The 24840-nt window shown below is 38.3% G+C and overlaps 1 protein-coding gene across 2 annotated transcripts in view; it reads left to right on the forward strand.

Moving 5' to 3' along the window:
- Positions 1-24840, forward strand: part of LOC124361728 (zinc finger protein rotund-like) — a 476333-nt gene that overhangs the window by 414239 nt on the left and 37254 nt on the right. The window contains exon 6 of one of the 2 annotated variants that reach the window (XM_046815673.1): positions 122-226. The exons of the other annotated variant lie outside the window; for it this stretch is intronic. Coding sequence (XP_046671629.1) covers positions 122-226 — 105 coding nt within the window. The remainder of the gene's footprint in view (positions 1-121; positions 227-24840) is intronic. 2 annotated transcript variants of the gene reach the window in all.

Here is a 24840-nt window from a genome sequence, read left to right on the forward strand (position 1 = left end):
TTCCCCGTCTACGACTTCGGTTCTGTTTAAACTTGCGGATGCTATGTGAATTGTGTGTATTTACTTTAGGTGAGGATTCCGGTTATGCTTGGTTATGAACGGTGGTTTGGTTGCGTTTCAGATGGGAGGCGCACACCATCCGCACCCGCACCCGCACCCACACGCACACGCGCACTCTATGTACGGCCCAGAGAAGCTACAGAGAACTCCCTTGCTCAACTCTCAAGTACGGGCAGTATACGTAATATCTATGAGTACACTAACACACTAACGTAGACTAGACTGTGCTTGGCTTGCTAATACAGAAGGGCTGGTCGCCCTCATAACAACCACGGGGTTCACTTTGCAAAGTTATAACAAATCGCGGGCTTTACTCACTAGAGCAATTCATGATGGAGGCAATGTGCTCATTTTACCACTTGAAGAATCTTACATCTGATAGTTACTATTGCAAAACCTTAGTGGCAGATTTTCTCTTTCCAACAATTAATTTAACTTTGTTTAATGGAACGTTTCACTGGTATGCCACTCTATTTACATAATATTGTCCATTGGTATCTATTGCATGATAAATCAATGTATGACAATGAATCTGTAAATTATATTTTGCTTCAGTTATTTATGAACCAGATTTACACACTTGTACAAGAACAATATTTAGGATGAATTCTATGCCTTGAGTAAAACGTCAGTTTCCAGGGTGATTGGATAGCCATAGAGATTGTCGACCAAAGATAGAGTCGTATAAGAAGCGCAGTAAAGCTCTGAGTAATTTTAAATGATGACTTTGCGTATCTCTGGAGATTTCTGCAAGTTTTGACATTTCCATTTGCTCAAACGTCCATTGTCTACAAATCGTAATTCCAACATTTTCTTTAGAAGGTTTTTGTGAGCAAATTAAAACCAAAATCACCCATGTTCACCAGTGTCTCTGCCTGGCTCTGAGGCGGTTGTAGCGGTTGGCTGAGAGGGCGGTTGTTTATTCAGATGTGGTGTTTGTCAGTATGTAGAGCAGTAGGATAGTCTCCCCAATCGGAAGCGACCACCCCTTCAACAAACATCCCCGGCCAGTACAAATACACCTGTGTTCCACCCCTGTGACCCCATTATTACAGATACACCGGGCTCAGTAACCGGTTTTTACTACCCTTAATTGGTCAAAAGACCGAAAGTCTTAGAATAAATTCTTGCATCGATAATTTCGAATTTGAAAATTAAAATTCATAAACCATTGTACACAATCAGACTGACTGTATCTTACAGGCTAGAACTTATAATGTGTTTAAATTATACCTGAGATCCTTATCTCTAATAAAAAAATAAAAGAAAGTTTCCAATTCTCTTCTTTTGTAGGATTGAACTGTTTTCTTTTGCTTATAGACACTGATTAATTATTTCTGTTTTAATTCTCGGCTATATCAAAACATCCATTAAGCCAATCTGTACTTTTTAAATATCCAATTAACATTACGTGCTTACAATCCTTTTTAGGACCCAATTTTACTCTGGACCGTTGAGAATTTCATCGGCTTTACGCGACTGTTAAAACGTTTTTTTCCAGGGAAAACATAGGTGCTGAGTTTATCCTTACCTGTGTATATAAATGGAAGTGCAAGAGAACCGAATTGGAGGTTTTTTGTAGAAATAACACTGATAAAATTATTTCAGTAGCGCGCAGATTTGCATTACATTTTGCGTAGCTTGTCAAGTTTGCTATTGTTACTGTAGTAAAATGTACATTGAATAGATGTTGACGTGTTAGAACCAGCAATGCCATTGTACCAAACTACACATATCGTGATAGTTGTTGAATAATATGTTTTTATTAATTAAAATTAAGTACTCTTATGTTCCAATGTTTACGGTAAAGCACAAAAGTAACATTTGCATAACTATTGCCATAGAATGTATAAGTTTTAACTATTTTACTTTTCCCACTCGGAGATAAAACTACTTTATTATTATGTTTCATGATGTTATTTTAAAATATTTTAGGTACCATCATTGAAATTATTCATTAAGGATGAAAGTGAATATCATGAATATCAAAATATTGTACGGTATATTGACAGTTTTACACGGAAAAAGCAGACACGTATATATTTTGACTCCAACACCTTGCTGTTTTCACACAACTGCCAGAAGAAAGGGAAAGCCCTCCGGGAGCGAAGTTTTTGCCCGGGTTGGCGCGAGTAGGTTCGGCGAAGCCTCAGTTTTTGCGCTCGATGGCACGCGCGGCTATGGCCAAACTTTTTGCTGTTTGTGACAGGAGTTCCCTGGCGCTTAAGCGTCAGCACAAACAGCCCCAATTAAAGTCAGCCTTTGCGGTCGGTGGCCAGACCATGACAACTTGTTTGTACATGAGAGCGGGGATCGCCATTTCTTGCACTCAGCACTTCGCACACCGCAACCCCTCTAGCGCTCCCGTGCGAACTTTCTGACACTTTAACGATTTCAATTCACTTTAACCTTCAAAGGTTTGATATAGATACACATTGTAAATATAATTGATGTTATTTAAAATGTATTCATTTTGTCAACGGCAGTATATTTAACTTACCGCAGGCTATATGAAGTATTTTATGTCTATCTGATGTTATATTTATCTAGATAATTACGTATTTATTCTCTCTTGCAAACATACGTCCTTCATATCGCTCATGCCTAACAGCAACAGAAACATCCTGGCGATTACCTTCTTGGCCTCATTTCCCACTCTTATAACGCTACTACCATTAGAGCGTTATAACAGATTAATCGGCCTCAACGTGGTACTATACAAACAGAGAAGCTGTACAGAGGATCTGACAACCTTTGCAGTCCCAGTTCTTGAGCCCAGAAGCAACTCAGAATAAAACTTGAGCTTCTGTTTAAACTCCAATGTACAAAACACGCCAGGAGCAGTAAAGTCATGTTGAAAAGTAAAGTAGGAATAAAGTGGTGTCTCTTAGACGCAGACTAAGTAGAGTGCAATAAGGCCGGATTGTCATTCAACGAGCAATGAGCAAACCTGTTTTACAAATGCTTCGAGTTAACGACCTGGCGCTGCTGTAGCGCTGTGCCGGGATACAGGTGCTGTTGCTGTTGCCAATGCACTATCCATAAACTCAGCATTTCTCATTGTGTAGGCATGTCCGGCTGCCGAGTGTGTGCCAACACAACAGGCGCACCTGTATCTCACATGCCGATTGTCACAGAATTATCGTTATAGTTGAGGTTTGGTTATCAGCATAAACTCGGCATTTGTCATTGTGTAGGCATGTCCGGCTGCCGAGAGTGTGCCAACACAACAGGCGCACCTGTATCTCACATGTCGACTGTCACAGAATTATCGTTATAGTTGAGGTTTGGTTATCAGCATAAACTCGGCATTTCTCATTGTGTAGGCATGTCCGGCTGCCGACAGTGTGTGCCAACACAACAGGCGCACCTGTATCTCACATGTCGACTGTCACAGAATTATCGTTATAGTTGAGGTTTGGTTATCAGCATAAACTCGGCATTTGTCATTGTGTAGGCATGTCCGGCTGCCGACAGTGTGCCAACACAACAGGCGCACCTGTATCTCACATGTCGACTGTCACAGAATTATCGTTATAGTTGAGGTTTGGTTATCAGCATTAACTCGGCATTTGTCATTGTGTAGGCATGTCCGGCTGCCGAGTGTGTGCCAACACAACAGGCGCACCTGTATCTCACATGTCGACTGTCACAGAATTATCGTTATAGTTGAGGTTTGGTTATCAGCATTAAACTCGGCATTTGTCATTGTGTAGGCATGTCCGGCTGCCGAGTGTGTGCTAACACAACAGGCGCAGGCGCCTGTATCTCACATGTCGACTGTCACAGAATTATCGTTATAGTTGAGGTTTGGTTATCAGCATAAACTCGGCATTTGTCATTGTGTAGGCATGTCCGGCTGCCGAGAGTGTGCCAACACAACAGGCGCACCTGTATCTCACATGCCGATTGTCACAGAATTATCGTTATAGTTGAGGTTTGGTTATCAGCATAAACTCGGCATTTGTCATTGTGTAGGCATGTCCGGCTGCCGAGAGTGTGCCAACACAACAGGCGCACCTGTATCTCACATGTCGGAACCTGTCACAGAATTATCGTTATAGTTGAGGTTTGGTTTATCAGCATAAACTCGCGCATTAGTCATTGTGTAGGCATTGTCGGGCTGCCGGGAGTGTGCCAACACAACAGGGCTCACCTGTATCTAACATGTCGAATGTCACAGAATTATCGTTTATAGTTTGAGGTCTTGGTTATCAGAATAAAACTCGGCCATTTGTCATTGTGTAGGCATTTGTCCGGCTGCCGAGGAGTGTGCCAACTCAACTAGGAGCACCTGTATCTCACATGTTCGACTGGCACAGAATTATTCGTTATTGTTGAGGTTTGGTTTGATCAGCATTAAAAAACTCGGGCATTTGTCATTGGGTAGGCATGTCCGGACTGCCGAGAGCTGTGCCAACATCAAACAGGCGCACCCTGTATCTCACCATGTCGACTGTCAACAGAATTTAATCGTTTATAGTTGAGTAAGGTTTGGGTTATCCGCATTAATATCGGCATTTGTCATTGTGTAGGCATGCCCGGCTGCCGGGAGCTGTGCCAAACACCAAACACGTGCGCACCTGTTATTCTCACATGTCGACTGCCACAGAATTTATCGTTTTAGTTGAGGTTTTGGTTATCCAGCATAAACTCGGCATTTGTCATTGTGTTAGGCATGGCCCGGCTGCCGGAGAGTGTGCCAAACCACAACAGGGCGCACCTGTATCTCACATGTCGGACTGCCTCACAGAATTTATCGTTATAGTTGAGGTCTTGGTTATCAGCATAAACTCGGGCATTTGTCATTGTGTAGGCATGTCCTGCCTGCTGGGAGTGTGCCAACCACAACAGGCGCACCATGTATCTCTACATGTAGACTGTCACAGAATTAATCGTTATTGTTGAACGGTTTGGTTATCAGCATAAAACTCGGCATTTTGTCATTGTGTTGGCATGCCCGGCATGCTGGGAGTGTGCCAAACTCACAACAGGGCGGCACCTGTAATCTCACATGTCGACTCGCCACAGAATTATCGTTTATTGTTGTGTTCTGGTTTTCAGCATAAAACTCGGCAATTGTCATTGTGTAGGCATGTCCGGGCTGCCGAGTGTGGGGTGCCAACACAAACAGGCGCACATGTATTCCGTACATGTCGATCTGTCACAGAAGATTTATCGTTATAGGTTGAGGTTTGGTTATTCTGACATCATACACTCGGCATTTGTCATTTGTGTAGGCATGCCCGGCATGCCGCGAGTGTGTTGCCACACAACAGGCGCACCTGTATCTCCCAAATGCCGACTGTCACAGGAATTAAATCGTTATAGTTGTCGGGTTTGGTTATACAGCAATAAATCTCGGCATTTGTCATCTGGTGCTAGGGCATGGTCAGGAGCCGGACCGGGAGTTGTGCTAACACAACAGGGACGCACATGTATTCTCACATTGGTCGACTGGTCACAGAATTATACGTTTTAGTTGAGGTTTGGTTGATCAAGCATAAAACTCGGCATTTGTCATTTGTGTAGGGCATTGTCCGGCGGCCCGAGATCGTGTGCCAAACACAACAGGAGCACCTGTATCTCACACATTGTCAGTACTGTCACAGATATTATCGTATATAGTTTTGCGGTTTGGGTTATCAGCAATCTAAAACTCGGCATTTGTCATTGTTGGTAGGCATGTCCGGCTGCCGGGACAGTGTGCAACACAACAGGCGCACCTGTATATCACATGTCGATCTGTTCACAGAATTATCGTTGTATAGTTGAGGTTTGGGTTATCAGCATAAACTCGGCATTTGTCATTGTGTAGACATGTCCGGCCTGCCGAACAGGTGTGCCAACACAACAGGCGCACCTGGTATCTCACATGCCGATTGTCACAGAATTAACGGTTATAGTTGAGGTTTGGTTATCAGCATTAAACTCGGCATTTGTCATTGTGTAGGGGCATGTCCGGCTGCCGAGAGTGTGCCAACCACAACAGGGCGCCACCTGTATCTCACATGTCGACTGTCACAGGAATGTATCGTTATAGTTGAGGGTTTGGGTTATCAGCATATAAATCGGCATTTGATTCATTGGTTGTAGGCATGTCGGCATGCCGAGAGTGTGCCAACACAAACAGGCTCGCACCTGCTATCTCACATGCCGATTGTCACAGGAATATATCGTTATAGTTGAGGTTTGTTGGTTATCAGCATTAAACTCGGGCACTTTGTCATTGTGTAGGAAACATGTCCGGCTGCGACACGGTGCAGAGTGTGCCCTAACACAACAGGCGCACCCTGTATCTCACATGTCGACTGTCACAGAATTCATCGTTTATCAGTTGAGGTTTGGTTATCAGCAATACAAACTCGGCATTTGTCTATTGTGTAGACAGTTCCGGCTGCCGACAGTAGTGTGCCAAACCACAACAGGCGCACCTTGTATCTCACCATGCCGACTGTCACAGAATTATCGTTATATAGTTGAGGTTTGGTTCCTATCAGCATAAACTCGGCATTTGTCAATTGTGTTAGGCGATGTCCGGCTGCCCTGAGAGTGTGCCCAACACAACAGGCGCAACCTGCTATATCACATGTTCGGACTGTGTCACAAGGACATTATCGTTTATAGTTGAGGTTTGCTTGGTTTTCAGGCATAAACTCGGGCATTTGTCATTGTGGTAGCGCATGTCCCGGCTGCCTCGGGGAGTGTGCCAAACACAAACAGGCGCACCCGGTAATCTACACATGTCGACTGTCACAGAATTATCGTTTATAGTTGAGGTTTGGTTATCAGAATAAACTCGGCATTTGTCATTGTGTTGTAGGCAATGTCCGGCTGCCTAGAGTGTGCCAACACATACAGGCGCACCTGTATCTCACATGTCGACTGTCACAGAAATTATCGTTATAGGTTGAAGGTTTTGGTTTATCAGCATAAACTCGGCCATTTGTCATTGTGTAGGCATGTACGAGCTGCCGGGGGGAGCGTGTGCCCAAACACAACAGGCGCACCTGTCAGTCCTACACATGTCGGACTGTCACAGGAATTATCGGTTATAAGTTGAGGTTTGGGTTTATCAGGCAAAACTCCGGCATTTTGGTCATTGGTGTAGGGCGATGCCCGGCATTGCCGGCCGAGTTGTGCCAACACAACAGGCGCACTGTATCTCACATGTCAGACTGCCAACTAGAGAATTATCGTTATAGTTGAGGTTTTTGGTTGATCAAGCATAAACTCGAGCATTTGTCATTGTGAAGGGCATGCCCGGCTGCAGGGAAGGAGTGTGCCAAACACAACAGGCGCACCTGTATCTCCACATGTTCGGAATGTCCACAGAATTATCTTTATAGTTGAGGTTTGTTGGGTTATTCAGCATAAACTCGGCATTTGTATCATTGTGTAGGCATGTCCGAGCCGCGGGAGTGTGCCAACACAACAGGCGACATGTATATTACATGTCGGACTGTCACAGAATTATGTTATACGGTGAGGTTTGGCGTATCATGCATTAAATCGGCATTTGTCATTGTGTAGGCATGCCAGGCTGCTGGGGGGTGCTCCAACACATCCGCACCTGTACTCTCACATTGTCGAACTGCCACAGAATTATCGTTTATAGTTGAGTTTGGTTATCGGCATAAACTCGGCCTTGTCATTGTGTAGGCACTGTCGGCTGCCGGGAGTGTGCCAACACAACAGGGCGCAACATGTATCTTACTATGTCGACATGTCACAGAATTATCGTTATAGTTGAGGTTTGGTTATCAGCATAAACTCGGCATTTGTCATTGTGTAGGCATGTCCGGCTGCCGAGAGTGTGCCAACACAACAGGCGCACCTGTATCTCACATGTCGACTGTCACAGAATTATCGTTATAGTTGAGGTTTGGTTATCAGCATAAACTCGGCATTTGTCATTGTGTAGGCATGTCCGGCTGCCGAGAGTGTGCCAACACAACAGGCGCACCTGTATCTCACATGTCGACTGTCACAGAATTATCGTTATAGTTGAGGTTTGGTTATTCAGCATAAACTCGGCATTTGTCATTGTGTAGGCATGTCCCGGCTGCCGAGAGTGTGCTAACACAACAGGCGCACCTGTATCTCACATGCCGACTGTCACAGAATTATCGTTATAGTTGAGGTTTGGTTATCAGCATAAAACTCGGCATTTGTCATTGTCCGGGTATCAAATCTGATCTCAAGGTGGTGGCTGTTTAAAGTTATATGAGTATACAATTGGTCCGTTATAAGTTTACAGAAATATACGGAATAACATAATTTATTATTTAGTATAACTAAACCAAGTCCACGTTCTTATAAAGCAATTTATATGCTTATTATCATTTTCTCTAAGGTTTGAAGACTATAAAGTTTCAAGTTTCAAAGATACTTATTAGCGTGCTAAAATAGAAAGCTATTGTCCCATCAGTGTGCCAATTAAACAAATAAACTTATAATACATGTTCAGTTTAACATTTAGATATAACGGCCACATCTACCACTCTTCAGACGGAGCCGGAAGGGAAATTTTTAAAAGAAGATGAATTATAATAAGATAAAATAAATTGTAGCTGATTACTAATAAAACAAAGAATGCTAAAACGTTGTTTATAACAATTTATATTGTTATATTTCACTGTCGTTTTATAATAATTTATTACCTGGAGAAAGTTTGTATCAACAGTAACCGATAACGAGGGTGTACAAGTCGCGCACTGTGCCGAAGTGCACAGAACGCAATGTTGTCAGTTTCTGACAAGCGAAGTGGACTAAGGTCGAAAATCGCTTCTCGTGCTGCACTATGTGGCAACACTGAGTGCATACTGTCGCCTAGTCCTAGCGTCTGACAAGCGCTTAAACTGTTGGCCAGAAGTAACAGTTTTGTGGTAGTTTTTATATTGATTTGGTTACAGGGTCACAAATAATAGATGAAATAATAAAATAATCAGCCTGGCTGCTCATGCTTTAGTATATTAGAGAAAACGTTACACTTACAAATGTACAGCAAAAAAATACATGATGTACTGATGGTAAATTATTTAAACATTATAGTATTTGTAATGCAAAGTAAAAGTAAAGTAATGTCTTAATTTACCAGAGAAGTTATGGCTAAGAATCTCTCTCTAACACAGCCTGGAGACCAACGGCTCAAAGGTGACTTCCGAACCTTTAATGGCCGCCCAGGTGGGCTGCTAAAAGGGTATAATGTAGGCTAGTATACAGCCATACACAATGTATGGATTGATACACTACATTTTAACTAGCTTTGTCATAAAATTCAGTTTTGACCCATGATTTAAAAAAGAAAACAATCAATAACATTTGATAATGGTAAATGCTGGTACTGCTGTTATTTAAGGGAAGAAACCTAATATGGTTTTCTAATAAAGACAAGTAGAATGCAAGGACAGAGAGATTAGCCTATTAGATCTGGCAAGATAGACACGGTCAATAATTATTACATTTGCACTGGTCAATTCACATTAATTTTACAAAAAATGTAGTTTAGATGATCACGCACATCTTTGCCACATACTACAGCATGTGTTTTAACCATAACATTTGAAATAACTGTAGCTTTTTAAAGATTCCAGCGCAGATGTTATACAATGTTTTTTTTTAGTTTCTAACTTTTAAAAATAAATAACTTGTTTTACTGTATACATGTTATAATACACACAGTTTTTCCTCCATAACTTGTCAGATGTCATAAACACCTCAGGTGAAAGTACATATATATACTGTATAAAGAATTCAGGAGTTTTTTATATTGATCACGACAGCACAGATTGGGATGGATAATACTGTTAAGTGTGGTTCCCACTATCAAGTAAACAAATTCCTGAAGAAACATAATGTGTAGGGGTCAGTGCTGCCGTTTTTGTAACGTATAAATCATCAAGTATCGCAATGTTTCTTGTTAAGTCTGTGGTATCACCAGCTGGTACGCCATACTGTGCGTAAACTAATATTTTTTATTTCAGAAACACAACCGATGCTAGTACGTTTAAACGGGAATTTAGTTTTAAACTTCTTTCCGAGAACCCATTCTTACGCTTTCCGATTATCACCCATAGCGGCAGCGGCAGGACTTTGTGGGAATTGTGATGCAATGACGGCCAGACCGACTACCGGCGCGGCGGTCCAGTTACACACGACTATAAACCATGTCTAGTAACACTCGAGAATGCATAACAATCGTGCACAGGCCCACTCTAGTGTCACAGACAGAGGAAATAATGTAAATTGTTAAAAATCTTAGCCTTTGATTGTATTAGTTACACAAGAGATAACTTGACAAGGATTTCAATTGAGGCATGGCGGAAGTGAGCGCTAGAACTGCCCTCTGTGGAGTGAGAAGCTCAGGTATTGAGAGGTGAACAGTGACAAAGTTACGTGCCGCAGTCATACCATCGGACCTCAGAACTAACTGATATGATCCTTTAGACCTCTTCATACCTCGTCTGTGTGACTGCCCTCTGTGGAGTGAGAAGCTCAGGTATTGAGAGGTGAACAGTAACAAAGTTACGTGCCGCAGACATACCATCGGACCTCAGAACTAACTGATATGATCCTTTAGACCTCTTCATACCTCGTCTGTGTGACTGCCCTCTGTGGAGTGAGAAGCTCAGGTAGGTATTGAGAGGTGAACAGTGACAAAGTTACGTGCCGCAGACATACCATCGGACCTCAGAACTAACTGATATGATCCTTTAGACCTCTTCATACCTCGTCTGTGTGACTGCCCTCGGTGGAGTGAGAAGCTCAGGTATTGAGAGGTGAACAGTGACAAAGTTACGTGCCGCAGTCATACCATTGGACCTCAGAACTAACTGATATGATCCCTTAGACCACTTCATACCTCGTCTGTGTGACTGCCCTCTGTGGAGTGAGAAGCTCAGATATTGAGAGGTGAACAGTGACAAAGTTACGTGCCGCAGTCATACCATCGGACCTCAGAACTAACTGATATGATCCCTTAGACCTCTTCATACCTCGTCTGTGTGACTGCCCTCTGTGGAGTGAGAAGCTCAGGTATTGAGAGGTGAACAGTGACAAAGTTACGTGCCGCAGTCATACCATCGGACCTCAGAACTAACTGATATGATCCTTTAGACCTCTTCATACCTCGTCTGTGTGACTGCCCTCTGTGGAGTGAGAAGCTCAGGTATTGAGAGGTGAACAGTGACAAAGTTATGTGCCGCAGTCATACCATCGGAACTCAGAACTAACTGATATGATCCCTTTAGACCTCTTCATACCTCGTCTGTGTGACTGCCCTCTGTGGAGTGAGAAGCTCAGGTATTGAGAGGTGAACAGTAACAAAGTTACGTGCCGCAGTCATACCATCGGACCTCAGAACTAACTGATATGATCCCTTAGACCTCTTCATACCTCGTCTGTGTGACTGACATATGTCCTGTGTAGGTAATACAGTCTTACAACACTTTAAACCTATTATAGTGTTGTTTCCGGAGATCTGGTAATAATGTGACAACGCTGCAACGTAACGGTATCCCAACGTGCCGCCATCACAGCTGATGAGTCAATTCATCACCGGATGGCCAACGTATTTTTACCGCGGTTTTGCATAGACCGCTGACCCCACTCCTGCCCAATCCCGGCCGTGTATTGTCGTATCACGGCGAAAAGATAAAGGAATCGCACAGATGTGCCGTGTCTGCCCGCTCCCCCCTCCCCCTCGGGCTAGGAACCGCGTCTTTTCAGATTTCTATAAAAACGCTAAAAAGGAAATAGGGTCGTGCGGGGCAGACTGGGGAGGGCTATTTATAAACTATAAGGAAACACACATTTTTTGGGGTCGCTCCCCCAGAAAACGTTGGAGTCTGGGAATAATGTGTAATTTTGAATAGCATTCACCGACTCTCCCCTCAAAACGGATGACCAATTTTGACGATTTCCCGTTTCCTTGTGTCGCTTTATTTTTTCTCACGACACAGGTAAGGTGACCTTGACCTCGCCATCCGCTCCTTCCTTATCGGGGGGAGGGGTTGCCAAACAAAGTCGGTGCATAGGCAAATTTTCGCCGTTTCGGAAACGCTCATAAATTATCGTTCTCTTATAAGATGTTTCCGTTAGAGTGGAATCATCGAGCTTAATAAGCAACGAAATTTTAATAAAAAAACACATTTTACCATGTACGTTTCATAGCAGCAATTATTATTATTTATTACTTTTCAAATTGTTATTTCGTATTTTATTCTTTGTTGACCTTGTGAAACATATGATGGCCGTATTTTGTTACATTATTTCGGTAGGACATTGCTTTGTATAAACAGAAAACAATATATTTTCAGTAATGCTAGAAAACATAGTATATTATTGAAAAACATCAATTAGGTTTTTGCACTAGTGAGAAGCGATAGTTTGTTCAGAGTTGTTGAGTTGTTTGAGTCTGGGAACGAACCTCGGGCCGGCAAGGCGGAAGGCGTCGGGCTCACCTGGGAGGGGCAGCTCAGGGACATATGGCTGCAGCAGGGGGTGGAAAGATGAGCATTTTTTAAAGTAAAGCCGGCCGGCCGTGCTAGGTCCCTGTGAAGAGAAATACCAGCAGAACGAGAGAGAGAGAGAGAACAGTGTTCGGAGAGAGAAGGGAAACAACCAGTTCTCTCCCTTCGATTCCACCCCTCCTCCCTCTCCTGACAAAAAAGCCGGTCGGTCTTTTTCGGTTCTGGCGAGTCACCGGAGTCTCAGCCGAGGGTTCTCCCCTCTCTTCCACGCGATTCGACCCTTCAGGGCCGGACAAAAAACCTAATATCTGTCTCAAAAATGTCAAGCGCAACCGACTCAGACGAAATAGTGCAAGTTTTTGTTAACCTTTTTCAATTGAGGCTGAGTTTTTTATGCAAACCCGTCGCGTGCTACTTGTTTGTCTTGGCTGACCACCGCGAACTGTGAACAATTAGGAAGATACCAGGATGAGTTCCGTTTTTTACTCTTGCTACATCTATGTTCTCAGTTTTGCCTGGTTTTTACTCAACTTTTTATCGGCGGAGACCAGACAGATTGCTACTGTGCAGTTATTTTTTACGAATCAGTTTATTTTGGTCTCGTTAAGTGAGAACAGGAGTTTCTCGAGTTATTCTACACAACTTAAAATTTGGGGCCGCAATAAATTATGTACTGCTATAAACAAACTCTAAGTCCTTTTTTATTTCAACAAAGACGTTTCCAGACAATTAAACATGTTCTAACTCAATGTGAATGTCTTCTCGTTGACTGCAGAATTCATTACGTGGTAAGCCTAATGCGAGAAAATATTGTTATATTATTACATAATAAGCTATCAAAACAGTCAAAGCAATTTATACAGCCATGTAAACTTCTTTAATTGGCGACACAACAATAAGCATGATATTCGTTTTCTGAAAATAACACCAGTTATCGTACTATCACGGTACCATATCAAACAGCTATTTAGTCACAAAACTTACATTTCTGACTAAGCAAACGTATAAATTCAGTAATTAATTCGTTTTAAGAACTTGTACATTCGGCCATCTTGACTGCAGCTCCATTAGAGGAACGTTAAACCTAAATCACTTTTATGACTTTATTTATACACCTATGTACTTACTACCTTGGTTTTTTTATATTTGACTATTTAGAATGTAAAATTTAACATTGTTCTCGTGAAGGAAACACATGGGTCGATCCAATAAAGAACTTTACAGTTTATTAATAAATGAATTATAATTAACAGTTTATCCAAAGCGTCTTTGAGCGCCGGTCCCATAAAAGTTTGCCTAAATAGAGATTTCCAATCCATTAATAGGACTTCTATGAGCCCTTCAAACGCATGTTATTTCCTCATCGAAGACTCGTTCGGGCAACGTACAAAGCGAGAGCGACCAAATAAATGATCACAACTAATCTTTTGATCGCACACAAGAGCGAGATTAATGATCGAGAACAGCGTGAAATCACCGGCAAGTAATCGGAGCTGGAAGCGGAAGGGTTGCGAGGAAGGGCAGTTTTTTTTGCCTACTATTGGCACAACAGAGGTGACTACAGACTACTGCTAATCTGTCTTATTGCTACCGACACCTCTACACTTGTTGATAGCTAAACAATTGTTACCTGAGAACCAGTTGTAAGTATGTTGTAGCATTCCAGGAAAATGATTACTGACCTGATCATCTAAGGTTTGGAGAATGAATACGGAGATTCAAGAAGCCAGGTACGCTGCTATTTAAGAAACGGACAAAAAATAATAAATGTCTCTGGAGTAAGGGAGTGAAGATTGCGAGTCTTTGGAGATCAAAAATAATAAAGAAAGACATTTCTCAAGTTGGATAGTACTGGTTTTATACATAAGTAGCTATGGTGGGGTTGATACAACGCTGTCATAGACTTGACTCCTGGTATCTGGAGTCACATTTCACGAATATAGATACAGTTGCACAAGAATCGTAAGGTCAAATGAAAGAGTTGGTCCTTAAATCTTAAGGCTTATGTTATGAGTTCATAAATTCGAAAATCGGATTTTATTTAGGCTGAGATAACCTGGAAATCTGTAAATTAGAGCGCTGGGTCGTGGTGGGGAAACTAACAGTACAAAAGTCGGTAGTTCACAATAGCGAGACTCTCAGGTCGGTGCATCATCGTATTAGAGATCTCCAAAATGTGTAAAACTCACTGATGTGCTGAATGTTTTTGGATCTGCATAGATGTTTATTATATATATATATATATATATATATATATATATATATATATATATACTATATATATATAGTTGTAACACTACTACTGAAAGTGTTGACAGCCTGAAGTTGGTAATCTCGGTTACCATAATATGTACATATATATTTGAGCGTTGCCGCAATTTTAACGTTGCAATCGGATACTAAGTCTGGTGCCCGTGGCCATAAGCACTCACGTATCCATGCCGCTGAGCAGATAACGTGAGTAGAATCAGCATTGGAGCGAACATCGTGCGTCATTTGCCGCTACTCGCGAAATAAACCTTGCCGCCAATCGCCAAATTTCACCGCTGTAAGTGTATTTACAATTTATAATAAACTTCTGTACACTGAGAGTAATATCACTGTGATGTAAAAGATACTGCAACGTTTGTGTTTGCAGGTTCTCACTAGACCAGCTGTAGCAATGTTACGATTATAATTCAGTTTATTCTACATCGTGTAACCAGTGTAACACTCAGTTGGATCGGTACTGATATAATTTAACAACTCGATGGGGGATTTCAAAACATTTAATTATACCCCAGTGTTAACTATTTTAATCTCGTTTTCTCATATTTTATAATTGAAGACATCAAGAATTTTAGAATTTAGGTTTAGAATGTAAAATTAGGAAACCATCTTCCCACCTTTCTTCTGGTCAGCCAATGATAAATTAAACTAAATTTAATTTATTTAGTTAATTTACATCGATTGCCGCGCTATCTCATAATTAAATAACATTGTAATATATATAATATTATTTCGTTCTATGAAAATACAGGGTCAAGTGCCGTGAGTTTTAGATACAAAAGACCAATCAATATATTTGTACCCACATACAGATTATAACAGTCTTTGTTGGTGCATTTTCAGTATATGTCTGTGTCTATATATATATATATTTATTTATTTAGACACACACACACTGATCTGTCTACTGATCGCAACTTATAATATTATATAAGAATATATTCTAATCACACAAGAAGTTATAGTTAAGAAATTACTAATTATAGTTTGAATTTGTTGATATTTTGTTTCAATAAGTAATTTTCCTTCATCGTTTTTGATGTGAAATTGTAGATTCAGCTGTGGATTGTCATGGTATATTATCATGTTAATAATACAAATATTATTAATTTGAACATTTCTGCCACATTATTTACAGTCCGGAAGTAAATATTATATATTAAAGTAGCTTCAATGTTGATTTTTATTCGTGGGTATTTCGGATTTTCACATTTTACATGAACTAATTACAAAATTCCACTCAGATTTCGAAGCATATAAGTTAAAATAAATAACTGTGTTTTTAATTTGAATATTATTTTTCTGGTTTTTTTTACTACGCTTTAATAAAAATATCTCTTGACATAATACGTTTGTATGAGACCACAAATGAAAAATCCTCACCCAATAAATACTTGCGGCAGTGTAAACCCATTATTTGTTCATTTTTCATAATGAGGTTTTCTTAACAGAACAAAAAAATTAATAATGCTGCAAAATTAAGTTGAATATAGCGAGGTTTATTTAGTCCGCGGAGCCTCGCGTGGAGCGGTTTGCATAATTATTTAATTAAATTAAATCGGAAGGTAGCGCCGCGGTGTACGGGAGATTGCTGACTATGATATACAGCTTTATAATTGGGCTGATGCATAGCCTGACATACCCGTACAGTGTACAGTGTACAGGCGAGGCGGAACAGGCTATTGTTGTACAGCAGAGAGAGATGTGGTCTGCTATATCGTGCCGACATATATATATATATATATATATATATATATATATATATATATATATATATTACTACAGATATATCTGTACAATCGAAACTGCGTGAAAATCACAAGTAGAAGCAGTTTGCGTTTACCGTAATAATTATTTCTTTATTTGTCCCGCACATTGTTACTTGTTTTCTTGATACAGTAAAATTAACTTAAAAGTGAGACTGATACTAGCTGATGACGGTACAGCTTGTTCCTCAACAGTGGTAAATACTCTCGCTATGTGTTAGAAACAATCCCAAATGCACAGTATCCAATAAACAAGATGGAAGAAAACAGCCCCCAATAATAAAAAATCTCCCATATAAAATATTTGTATTAATAATAATGATGTTAAAGAAACACAATGAAAGCTTACAAAAAGACTAATGCACCGTGTATTACAAACAATACGGAACTCAGAGGCTTGTAAAAACAATAATACATTGTGTATAATATACATTATGGAACCCAAAGTCTTGTAAAAGCAATAATACATTGTGTATAATAAACATTAGGCTACGGAACCCAGAGGCTTGTAAAAACAATAATACTTACGTTGTGTTCAATATACATTACTGAACCCAAAGGCTTGTAAAAGCAATAATTTATTGTGTTCAATAAACATTAAGGAAGACAGAGGCTTGTAAAAACAATAATACGTTGTGTTCAATATACATTACGGAACCCAAAGGCTTGTAAAAGCAATAATTTATTGTGTTCAATAAACATTAAGGAAAACAAAGGCTTGTAAAAACAATAATACATTGTGTTCAATATACATTACGGATGAAGCGGCTTGTAAAAGGACTAATACATCGTGTTTAACAAACAACATGGAAGTGAGCGGCTTATAAAAAGGATAATGTTCCATACTAAAACCTTACCCTTCTACTATCATACGTAAACAATGTTTTAGACATCTAACAATTGTTTATAGTAAAAATGTGTTATAAACGCCATAACAATTTTAATAAATATTTAATCTTTATTAGGTCATGACATTGTTGATAAATATTTACTCAAATGCATTAATCTTTTTTTTAATTTGTAGTGCTAAATCTTCACGGCAAAAATTATATTCATTTAGTCCATACATTTAATTTAAGATTTTCTGATTTTACTATTTTAAACTATCTTTTCGATCTTATGTTTTAAATTTCAGTTTACGTGTATTCGAGTTCAATTACGTAAAATGTAGTCCATATCACATTTTGGTAAATTTTGTTAAATTTGTGTACATTTATTTTATGCTTCATATATTGTAATAACTAAATATGCCTCAATTAACCATCATAAAATACTTTACTATAAGGGCGTTATTTTGCTATGGCATTTAAACCCTCTTTAAAATCAACTATTCACTTTTGCTTTCGTTACTAAAACTAAAACTAAAACCACATAACTATTTAGTAAAACTTTCTTTTCCACCATTCTTAAGTTCTTATAAAAAGAATTCATAACAGTTATAATGTAGATACATTAATTCTAATTTTTTGAATTCCCTGGATCATTTTAGTAACATTTTGTGAGATATACTGTAAGCATGGTAAGGAATAGGATTTTTTTTAAATTTTAAAGTAAATAAAAGTAAGCATCAATATTATTTAAGTGAAAGGAATAATTTATTACTAATTAAATTAAATTAAATACTACAAAATTAAAATGTTAATTTTAATGTAAAAAATTCAGTACTTTTAGAGAAATTTTAATTAATTAATTTACAAATACTTAAAGGATTATAAATACTGTACTAGAATATTATATTATGTTTTGTTTCAAATATTTTGTACGGCCTTCTGTTTTAGAATTATGAGAGATGTTGTTTTAAGATAAGATTAATTCATATTCAAGTACTTATCAATATTATTGGGTTTATTGGGTTCCCAGACAAAAGCTTTTCATTTATTTTAACTTTAAATCTGTTGTAAAAAGTATTTTAAGGGTTACACTTTATAAGAAATACTCATAACCGTTCGAATGCATTTCATCAACAGAACCTCGTTTCCTTGTAGGTTTTTACTGGTATATATTTTGGAAGGATAATAAATGTTGATCAATGATGTAGGGTAATGTAAATGTTTGTACAATATTAATTTATTAAACTATAACATAGTTATATTGTTAGCGTCTGTATAACCAAAACAAAAGGTCCATCAAGATCAGATACAGTATTAAATATATTTTAATGTTCAATATAAAAAAAGTTACGTTAGAATATTATGACAAACCAGCTTTATATTGACCTTTGATAAATTAAACATTAAACAACCTAACATCTAGTAGTTAGACTGGAGCTAGTAGCAAGCAGAGTCGAGATAGGCAGTTTGTTATGTAAACTACTAGTCGTCCATCACAAACTCGGACCTAGCCAACACAGTAACAGATGATCAGGTAACCACGGTCAGTGTTGTGGGTCTTCAGTCTTTACTCCGAGCTTAATCGCTAAAATCACATTTTATGAATCGTATAGTGGAGCGGGGCGATCTTTGTTTCTTTGTGCAGACTCCCCAAACACTCTCTCTTTCTCTCTACCGCCCCTCCCCAGACGCTCCCCCCCACTGCACTCCCCCCCACCAACGCCCCTCCTGTAGCGGCGGCGATCCGCGCGAACTCGCATCACAACATAGTAACCCGCCAGAGCACAAACCCGGCCGCTTCTTTTTTACTTTTATTTTTTACTCCCTCTTTAGTTCGTCCTGTCAACATTTTAGTTGTTTCACACCGTCTGCTGACTGTCCCGGTAGCGTAGTGTGCGTACTGTGCGTAGCTGTGCATCATCGACACCATCAATCCGAGAGTGCTCGGCTGTGTTGAAGATCTGGCCGCAGACCAAAAAGCGCGTGTGATCCTAACCTAACTACTCCGGGACTTTTTAAATAGCCCCGCGTCGCGATCGTCTGTGGGACTGATATGGTCTAGTGGTGATGGAGAGTACGATGATAGAGTACCGGGCCCGCTCAGGGCTGGAGTACCACAACTCTCCCCTAGGGGGCACCACCATGGCGGAGTGTAATGACTACAACAACCACCAGAGGCACGAAGTGTACAGTAACCCCGGCACACCGCCTACGCTCATCAGTATCGTCTCTCCACAACCCATCAAGGTACTGATTGATAACAGGCGACAACAACAACACAGTAGCGTAGGTTAGGGTCGGTACGGTAGACCTAATGTACATTTGGTTTGATAAGCAATAAGCACTGTACAAGTTGAGTTTTATTGACTCAAACTTGAACATACTTGTATTGGTACTGTAAATACAATTGTAATATCCAACTAATAACATATGTGAAATTATTGTATGAACTGCCATTACAGTTATGAAGTGATAAATGTGGACTGAAACATTCGTATACTCAGACTGTTTTAACATCAATTCGATAAGAAGGCTTTTGTGTATGAAATAAATTTATATATCTCGTACCTGATTGATGTTCACAATCTTTTAGTGCTTAGGACAATTCTTGCTTAAAATCATGTTTAATAAACTCTTCGTTTTTATTACAAGACCATTTTTACTCATTACAGCTCGTAAAGTAGACATAAGTTTTAAAGATATGTTCACAGCTCAAAGTTAAGTAGGCCTACTCTACATTACAAGTTTTTCTTATCAAATTAATTTTTAAATCGCATCTACTGACATTGAAACATGTAAAAACAAAGAACTAATTTTATTTCAAAAATAGGTGATGAAGCAAAGTTTTAGGGATCACCATTAGTACCGTATTTGAATAGGCTAACCTAACCTAAGTTATTTAGATACATGTAGGCTATAGTATTTATCTTTTAAGATAATAGGATAAGACAGATACAAAGATTTCACAAATATTTACATAATATTCTGTACAGCAGTAAATTGAACAAGTTTACATGAGCCCAAATTCTTATCTACAGGTGGTCTCAACCTTCCCTTATCATTGATAACAACAGCCATCATCTCTAATATCATTTAGATTATCTCTTGTACGAATACATATGTAATAGGTTTAAAGATATATATTAAAATTTAATTCACTAATTTAAGGATATTAACTTTTTACCGCTTGTGTTTTATTTTACTCAAGCAATCATTGTCAACAGTGAAAATTTATTTATTCCCTTTATAATGATTTGAAAATAAGATTAGATAGCCTGTTACGATGAAACTTTATCTTAGTGGTTGCAAACCTACATGTACTTTCCGAAATTAAAAATGTTTCTTGTGTATTTCAGCAGAAACACGAATAAGTGTGTGAAATGATTGATTATTAATTCATCGTAGTTCGGGTAAAAAAGAGAACAACTGTAGTTCTGTCTCGAGTTGTCAGCACAGAAAGAACTGGACATGCGCAGTCGATTGGAAACGTCCAGTATTTTTATTTTGGACATGTCCCTAGCGCAGCGGGTATTATCTAAAAAGTGGAAGTGGGCAGTACACGAGTAAGCTTTTTGAGTAATGGTGAGCGAGGGGTCTAAAAGGTCTACACAGTAGAAACACGCAGAGTGGAGCAGGGCCGAGCAGACGACGTAGCGTGGCTTGGCGGAGGGTAGGTCAGGTGGTATTGTGCCCCTCAGACCCGCTCCCCTGGACTTCTTTGTCAGTCTCTTCAAGAACTGCACGATTTATTATCCTAGCTGCTTCTAGCCTGATAATTTGTTCTCGGAACAGAACAGAATGCATTAGCCAATCAGCTGTGGTCCGTAGTGCGCGCCAACTTTGAATTCTGCTCAGGATTACTGTAACCCGTATTTACAGTATTTACAAGCGATTCTTTGGCCAGATTCGTATGTACTTAAGACTAACCCTAACAGAGAGAAACACACAGTGTGTTTATTTTTTTTTTTAATTTCACGATACACCGTTATCGTCACTATTTAAAATTTAGCAACTCCATAAATGTCTAGGGCAAATGCAAATTGTAAATATCAACTATTGTTGATATAAATGCTCCTAAGGTCAATTCTTTACAGAGTTAGTATATTTATACTGTTGTTTGTTGATTAATTATTTTCTCTGAAATGTTGGTGTATATATATATATATATATATATATATATATATATTTTATTAAAAATATTATTATATTATTTTAAAAATATAATTATTAATAACATTTAAATTAAAGCGATAAAAATTAACCACGTTTGTTATAAAATAATAAGAAGATTATTGCATGATTTTATATATATATATATATATATATATATATATATATATATATATATATATATATATATATATATATATATATATATATATATATATATATATATATATATATATATATATATATATAGTGACTTTCTATGTGAATTACCAAGACTTCAATGAAAATGTTGAAGTGATAAACAACAATATAAATATACAAACTCTGTAAAGATTCGAATTTATATGTGTAGCCCTATAATAGTATGAGTTACTATTAAACGGTTAAAACCTTTTTCTACCTCTTGTGAAATAAGATACTTCATGAAACTGCAAGCTAAAAAAATAAAACCTTAAAATAAATAACTGTTTTCAAAAATGATTTTTTAATATAATCCTCGGTTTCAAGTTAAGTACGTCGTGTTAAAAGAAAATTTATTTGAGATCTCAACGGTGGAAGATGTTAAAATGCTCCACTAAAATGATGAAGAACACATATAGGAATAAAACAAATGTTATAAGGCAACTATATTATAGTATAAGTTCATTATAAATCCTTCCACCACACTGTGTTCTTTTATTTTAAACCCATCATAAGTGTGGTGTTCGAGCAGGCCTTTACGGTACATACCATCTACCATGATAGTATAGCCTATACGATTAGAGCACCCAAGTTTCCTGAGCCGAATTGTATATTTAAGACCTAGTATATCCAAAATGTTGCAGTATTATCAAATCTAAAGAATTTAAGAATAAAAGTTTTTATTTTGTTTTGTTTGTTTGTTTTTTATAATGTGAACCTCAGTCTTTCTGAATCACGCAATCGTAACCAAATTCCAGAATAGGCAGAAAGAAAGTTTTGTTGGATTTATTTAACAATTACTAAAATAATGTTTAGAAATTATTATTTGTGCTTTTATGAACTGCAGTGGTGCCATTATTGAATCTTCACGCATTATCCATCGTATTTGTTACAAATTATAAAATAAATAATGTGAGTAAATGTGAAAATCCGCCATCTTGGAACTTTACGAGGAATTGAAATTGTTTAAGCACAATTAATTGTAAATTTATATTGATTTTAAATTCGCTTTGACTTTCTTCCCTATGAAAAAAGTATTGAGATATTAGTAGAATCTATATTACTCGTTACACTTCAAATAATTTTAAGAAGAATTAATTATTTCGCAAAATAAGGACTAAAGTGCAGAGACTTGGGCTAATCTCACCCTCCCCCAAAAAAACCACAAAAGAAAATGCCTAACTAATAATATAAGATGTTTACTAAAGTTTTCCTCTCCGTCGTAATTGATATGTAGTGCGTTTTGGCATCCAATCTGAAGTTAGCCTTGATGGTAAATAAACCGAAAGTAATTAGATTTATCGAAACTCCGAAAGTGAAGTCAATTAGAAATCTACTGATAGCGTTAAATATGGACTATTTTAACTATCACTAAGTAAAGGCTTAATTGTTTGAATTTGCAACTTTCCTGACGTCGTATGACACAACCAGTGCATAAGAGTCTTTTAAAGCATCGATCAAAATTTATAAACAAATTAAGAATAACAATTTTTACTTGTACCTTTTTGTCATCATCAGAATGATTCATATTTTGCAATACTTTGTTTTACATTGCACAGATTCTATAATAGCTTGAGATATAATTTAATCATTATAATTGTTAAATGTACGCTAGTAAGCATTTTAATTTGATGACGGTCTATTTAAATAATTTCCAAGTTATTTTTCATGGTTTTATTTTGAAATTTCACTACAATACGCGGCTTTTAAATTTCCTGAAATCGTAAGGAATCATTAGTTTGAGTACATGAAGGTTTTCTTGAACAGATTCATTGCACTTTATTCTGTTGGCTTCTCAGCTGTTACTTTTAGGTTTATTGAACAACCTACATATCATGAACACAATATATAGTTTTTAACGGAAGGATAATGTTCATATTCGTTAAAACACTGATTCTTCGGCCGTCTGAGTGCAATTGCAAGTTTGAATGGAAGTATCCTTCCACTACACTACACTATACTACACTACACTACACTATACTATACTATATATACTTTACTAACTGTAGTGTCGTATCGTCATATAATAATTACATTAGTGTAAATAACCTGACGACATTGTCTTCTTTCATAGCCACTTAGAGAGAAACTTTTTTTCGGCCCGAGCATTTCGTGGAAAAATATATTTTAGTTTGTGTTCGCCATTCAGGCCTTCCCTCTCCATCGATTGCTGTTTTAGTTGTTCACAGCTACTTTCCTACCAGCCTGTATCCATATAAACTTGTACACTTGAAATATTCATTCTTTCCGCAACTATCTGATAGTAATAACATATGTTTATACGTTTACAGATGCATTCAACCACGCCTTTAGTTATCTTCACAATTGTTTTCTTCTTGATGTGTTTGTTCTCAATTAAGGCGACAAGAAGGTTGCATAAAAAATCACAGTAATTTGGTATTTCTATATGCAGGATCTATTAAAATACATTTTAAGGGGTTTCTGTCTAAGCCAATTGCATTTAAATTCAGCACACTAAACTTTTTTAAGGGAAAATGCTCCAAACGCCCCAAGAAATATGCAATGGACACCCCAGGAATAGAACCCCTGACCTCTCGATTAGAGATGCGCAGCCTTACCATTCGTTATTGTTAAGGCCGATAATGTAGACTACTTTCAGTATTTAGAGTACATTCAATTGGATATATTCTAAATACAATACGTGCTACCTGATTCTACTATATTTAAGGTTTCTTCGGTCAATTCGTTTCTTGAAGTTTCTTGGTTCTTTAGGTTTCAGATCAAGGTTTCGGGGTTTTGTTGCAGATCGTGAAGGGGATAAAGTAAGGCTTGCCATGAAATAAAGTAATTTGACTGATTATGTGTTTATATTGTGTGAATAATGTACTGTAAACGATGGACGAGTGCAAGGAATAAATAATGAAGCAATTATACTATAATAATAACGGACGTATGTACTCAGTACCTGCCCTAGCGCTAAGTACGCTGTGACGGTGACGGTCGGCTACTTACAGTGGTCGCTAGAAGCAACACCGACCCTCCCAGCTCTCGATCATTTATATTAATATAGTAGTCTCTGTGGGTATGTGCAGCTCGGCTATTAAAATGACCGGCAGTTAGGAGTTATTTGCG

Source organism: Homalodisca vitripennis, chromosome 5, assembly GCF_021130785.1.
Source record: "Homalodisca vitripennis isolate AUS2020 chromosome 5, UT_GWSS_2.1, whole genome shotgun sequence".
Classification (NCBI taxonomy): Eukaryota; Metazoa; Arthropoda; class Insecta; order Hemiptera; family Cicadellidae; genus Homalodisca; species Homalodisca vitripennis.